The sequence below is a fragment of the Acanthisitta chloris genome, unplaced genomic scaffold (genome assembly GCF_000695815.1).
Source record: "Acanthisitta chloris isolate BGI_N310 unplaced genomic scaffold, ASM69581v1 scaffold20094, whole genome shotgun sequence".
Lineage (NCBI taxonomy): Eukaryota > Metazoa > Chordata > Aves > Passeriformes > Acanthisittidae > Acanthisitta > Acanthisitta chloris.
The window spans coordinates 32,471-38,470 of NW_008671321.1; the positions used below are offsets into that span (position 1 = coordinate 32,471).

Here is a 6,000-nt window from a genome sequence, read left to right on the forward strand (position 1 = left end):
TCCCTGCATGACTATCTCAGCTCTGACCTGCACATCTGACACTCCTGTCCTGAGGCTCATTTCTCCAGAGTCTGTCTGTGATAGCTTTTGGTTAGCATCCACAGGCTCCAGACAGTCTCTCCCCAAAGGATATTCTGAAAGACATCAAATTTCTGACCAAGGTTTTGTCAGACTGCCTGGAAAAGGATGTTACTCAAAACTACTCAAATAGAGCATTTTCTTATTTTTTATGCAATTATTGAACAAATATCAGAATGCAAAATAGCCCCTGGGATTGGAAAATGGAATTAAATCTTCCAACAAACATGAGAAAATGGATACTGACATGTCTATTAGCAACAAAATGTTTCATGCTTAGAAACTGGTAATCTAACATTGCTCCTGGGAATTCAGGATGGTGAGGAAAAACAGTCTGAGATGGCATTGGGAAGTAACAGAGATACACATACATTCCAGTGAGACACAACTGGATGTGGGGTGAGCAGGAGGGCATCCTGGTGTCAGTCCCACCTTGTGTGCTCACAGTTCAGGTCACCAGTGGAAAGGACCAGCCCAGGAACACTGAGCCCTGCACAATCAGGCACAGGAGGTCCAGCCCATACAGGGTATACCCTCCAAGCTGCTGGTGTGGCCACTAAGCTGTGTCAACCCCTGCAAGCAGCAAGGAGGGCAAAGTCAGGACTCAAGGTCTGGCTGAGCTTCTGCAAGCACCATGCTCCAGCCTGTCACTGTGACATCCATGATTCAGACTGGCTCTGAAGTCACTGGTTTATACCAGCTGGACAAACTGGTGGTCCAGCACTGTGAACCACACCCTGACAAAAGATCCCCATTTCACCCAAATGATACGAGAACTGTCCCAATGCACAAGGGACATGGTGGGCTTGGCAGTGCTGGGTTAGCTGTTGGACTCGATGATCTTAAAGGTCTTTTCCAACCTAAGTCATTCTATGATGTCCAATGTACTGTTTTCCTACAGGACACAGGATTCTCCCTGGGCTCCCTTCTGAGGACACAGCCCTGGGAAACAAGCAACTCCCAGTGTAACAACCCCAGAGCTGAAAACAGCATCACCAACCGAGTTGCATGACAGTCTGGAAGAAGGAGCACTGGGGTGAAGTGCAGTAGGTGTGCAGCTACACCTGGGGACTGCCATGGTATCATACTCTGTTTAAGGGGTTCGAAACGACCTTACAGATCATCTAGTCCAACCCCCTGCCCTGGGCAGGGACACCTCCCACCAGAGCAGGTTGCTCAAGGCTTTAGCCAACCTGGCTGTGAACACTGCCAGGGTTGGGGCAGCCACAGCCTCCCTGGGCAACCTGGGACAGTGTCTCACCACCCTCACAAGAAAAACTTCTTCCAAATATCCAATCTAAATTTCCCATCTTTCAATTTCTCCCCATTGCTACTTGTCCTGACACTGCAATTCCTAACAAAGAGTCCTGCTCCAGCTTCCCTGGAGCCCCTTCAGCTCCTGGAAAGTTGCTATGGTGCAGCAGAAGGGAAAAGTTGGCACTGGAAGTTTGGTGTGTGTGTCCCCAAGCTTTGATCACCAACCTGGTCACCCTAAGGAAGAATCACCTGGCCAAAGCTCCCTTTGGAATTTACTGTGCAGAAGAAGCAACAAATGACATCCCTGTTGCACAGGTCATTTGCACAGCTCCTACACTGGATTTTAGCCTTGGTGCAGTTCTCAAAGACAATATACAACCTAATCTCACTCACACACAACCTACATGCTGCCCACCAGGCTGCTTTCCTTCCCCTCCTCCTGACAGCACTGCTCACTGAAAATGGCTCACCCCCTTCTCTTCCATTCCCTATTTAATGGCTTTTGAACTTCAAAGAGAGGTGAGAAAACCCTATCACTTCACCATGCAGTTCGATATTATGCAGCCACATTACTGAAGAACACCTACAAAATACACTGCTAAAATAAACTCCCCTTTGAACTCTTTCAGAGAGCTCAGAACACACTGCCCTTCTTCCCACACAGCACTGAAGCACCTACTTCAATTTACCCAGGTACACGCTCTTCTTGGAGTCGAAAGGACAAATCATGTGCTTAAAATTACACATTTGCCTCAAGTACCTGGTTGAATCTGAGCTTTTATATCTAGAAGCTACACAGTAGAAACTGGAAACATTATTCCTGGGTGAACATTATACACACATTGGCAGATACACTCCAAAATTATCTAAGAAATCAAACTATTTATTGCTGATAGAAGATGTCCAACTCCAGCAGACTGCTCTGAAACATCTGAAATAAAACTCTGCATAATGCATTCTGTATGAATATGGATAACCCCCACACTATATATGTGCCTCATGTACACAAAACAGCAGAGCAGAAATGCTCTAAACATAAATTGAGAATATATGAGGCAAGAGTTTAATTGTGGTTCTCATAACAGCAAAGTGCTGGAGCTACCCACTTATGATTAGCCTTGAAAAGCATCATGAAACTAATATTTTAACCTTTCATCTGTAACATGGTCTTTACTAATAAAATTATCCCAGAGTCAGCCAAGCACATAGCTGGTGTCAACTACTTAATATGCAGAATAAATTAAATGCCACTTACATAGAGCAAAGAAATACTCAGCTAATTTCATGCACTTTCACGCAGTCCTTGTGCTGGTGCAGCCACACAACAAACAGAGTCAAGCCCTGTGTCTCCTGTTCAAATCCTGCCCTTTTGCAAGGAAATAATGCAACTCACTGCTCTACTAACCCCACCCTGTGCAGGCCTGCCCATCATAGAGCCATCAAGGCTGGAGGAGACCTCTAAGATCAGCAAGTCCAACCATTAACCTGTCACTGCTTGGAACCCCTAAACCATATCCCACAGTGTCAGATCCAGATGCCTCAAACACCTTCAGGGATGGTGACTCCAACACCTCCCTGGGCAGTATTTTGGTGCCTGAACACTCTACTGGTGAAAACATTTCTCCTAACATCCATTCTGACTCTCCCTACGCTCAGCTCAAGGCCATTGCCTCTCCCTATAGCCATGACATGAGAGACATTCCCCACTTCTCTCCAACCCCTGTCAGGTAGCTGCAGAGCAATGAGCTGGCAGTGCTGAAACAAGCTCTGCACATGTGTTGAGTCTTTGCAATTGCAAACTACTGTCTCTGACTGTACCACAAGGATCCCAAGTCCCACCTGACCACACTTGAGGTATCATGGAAAGATAGTAACAGAGACTTGGGAAGAGTGGGGGACCTGGCTCATATTTCTATCATTAACCAAACCAGGCTAATAATCCCACTTCATCTTTTCAAAGCAAAAGTCACCTCGATGAGACAAACATCTTGATCTCCACTTCAATCCACTCGCACGTCTCCTGCTACCAGAAATGAACCCATTGGTCCTTTATCTGACTTGCTGTTGGCAAACAGCCCAAGGAAGTCAGCAGAAAGACTCTTGAACACTGATTTATTTCCATCAGGTAATAAAATTCCCCATATTCCAAATCAAATATGGGGAATACCAGGAGAGATCTTTTGAAAACAACCACACTCTCTCCTACTTAATGACATATGAGCAATAAGCAATATAAAGAACATATAAAGAAGGAAAAAATGGAAGGTGCTGGACACCAAAAAACTTAGCTGCCAAGTGTCTTTGGCTACCTGCAGAGTAAGGCTCTTGCTTCTCGCTGTGAATGAACTCTTTTCGCTCATATTTGGCTCTGATCCACTGTTCCCGCAGCAGTCTGGAAGAAAAAAAATAGAGAGAAGGAAACATGGTCCAAGATACACTAAGAAAAAATCCAGAACCATTAATTCTTCAGTCAAAACACAAGTGTGATTTAAAGCCTTCCAAAAATTGCATTGTACAGTCTGGAGTTGAGGGTTTCTTCTGCTTACTGCTGGACAACAGTAAGTAATTTCATTGGACATCCAATTTTATTGGAAACCTATTGACTATAATGTACAGATTTAGCAGAACAGCTCATTCCCACCCACCCAATCAGCTTCTACAAAACTCCCTCAGTGTATGAACCATTTTAACCCTGATTTCCTCAGACCACATTCTCCAGTAAGGGATCAGTAAATGAAAAAACAAACAAACTACATACCGAAAAGAGATCATTGCCCTGAAGTTATCAATGCAGAAGCAGAAATTGGGGATGCCTTGTGTGATGCATGTACCTGATGACCTTCTGGCTATCAAAGATGCAGAGATAAACATCTCCTTGTCATGCATGGACAGCTATCCCCAAAAGTGTGATGTGTCAGGTTAAAACTACACTTGGAACCATGAGGGGTAGACCAGCCCAAGGATGGGTGACACCTGTGACTTGATGAACGTGGTGTCACACACCTCCCAAACTGGGAACAACAGGAATTCAAGTGAGAAGTGACCTCCTCAAAATGAAAAGGACATAGAACACTCATATCCCAGGCACTGTCCAACCTCCTGGAAGGAACAGTGGTGTGAAAACTGAAAAGGACTCAAAAATACCAGGAGAACATGGAACATGTCCTGGTAAGGATGAAAGGGCTGGAACACAGGACCCAAACACCAGAGGGTGGTGAGAACCCACCTGGCCAAGCTCTTCCAGACTCATAACCCATACTGGTAAGTCAAAGAAAGCAACCCATGATGCATGGCAGGAAACAGAGGATTAAAAAGTCCTTTACCTTTAATATTGAAATTATACCAATTACACCAAGACCTTAACTTCCCAAAAGGAAAAAATACTCCAAAGATTATAAATACTTTTTTTGCTATTTTATTTTAGCACAAGTGCTGGAAGTAATGAAGTAGTTTTGATCTGGAATGTGCTAGAAATTACTTCAAACCATTTTTAACTGCACTTAGTTTTTAATTGCCCTAGAACCCTAAATAGCCCAAGCAGGCAGAAATCACACACAGAAATAAGGGCATGTGTTATCCCAGCTTCACAGCAGACATTTCAGAGCAGCCTACACTGATGACAGCAAAAGATCCCACAGCACTGGGTGTATTCTGTAAAACCACCACACTTCCACACATCAACTTCTCTGCCAATGAAAACTGTTGATATGCTTAATCACCTTTTCTTTTTTGCTGATTATGCAAACTCCACGGCATCTTTTCAGCAGACACATCTCAGAAATGCTCAGAGGAGATAAATTTGCCAACATTGCTTACGAAAATTCACCTGCAGGTACAGCAAATGCATTCACAAATCTGCAAGACTCTATCCAATGAGAACTGTGGCTCTGATTGGTTTCCTGGCAATAAAGGAGGAAATAATTACAGAGGTTTTGTTCCACCAGTTGTGTCATCTCTTTGGTTGGGGCACCAGCTTTCTCAAAGCTCAAGGAGCACCACTGTTTCCCTGCACCCCAAACCCACAGTTCTGCCTTTTCCCCTTCTGTTCCTGTTGTCATGACTGATCTTTAGTTGTTACCCACACATCCGTAGGTTTGACTGTGAACTCTGAAGATGAACACCCATCTCCCTTCTGCTGCCACCCTGTGCTATGCTCTGGTTTGGGCATGACCCATCTTCAGTTCATCTCAGGAGGTTCAGGTGCACTTTGTAGAATCATTGAAAGGTTTGGGCTAGAAGGGATCTTAAAGGTCATCTAGTTCCAACCCCTGCCATGGGCAAGGACACTTTCCATTAGACCAGGCTGCTCAAACCTCATTGAGCATGCAGAGGAGCTCTTCTGGGTCAAGCAGGATGCCCTTTGTGGATCTGATATCCACAACACACTAGCTGCAAACACAGAACACTGATGACCCAAAAGGTAGCACCTAAATGACTGTTTCTATGTTGCTGTCACTCAGCAGCAAAGCTACCAAAATTTAATCATAAAATCAACACAAATACTTAAATTTGCTACCCTTCCTGCAATTTTCCCACTCCAGCTGCTGTGGACAGCTTGTTATCACCGAAGTCAAACTTGGACCTTTTCAACAAGATGATTAGAGATTGAACTAGACGGAAGAAAATTCACACCACCCTCAGCTCCAGCTGACGTCAGTGGATTCA

General features: G+C 44.5%; 1 protein-coding gene across 1 annotated transcript in view; it reads right to left on the reverse strand.

The window, feature by feature from the left end:
* The window catches only part of ADAP1 (ArfGAP with dual PH domains 1), a 44,317-nt gene that overhangs the window by 29,765 nt on the left and 8,552 nt on the right, over nucleotides 1–6,000 (reverse strand). The window contains exon 3 of the mRNA XM_009074064.1: nucleotides 3,645–3,727. Within this exon, the coding sequence (XP_009072312.1) occupies nucleotides 3,645–3,727 (83 nt within the window). The remainder of the gene's footprint in view (nucleotides 1–3,644; nucleotides 3,728–6,000) is intronic.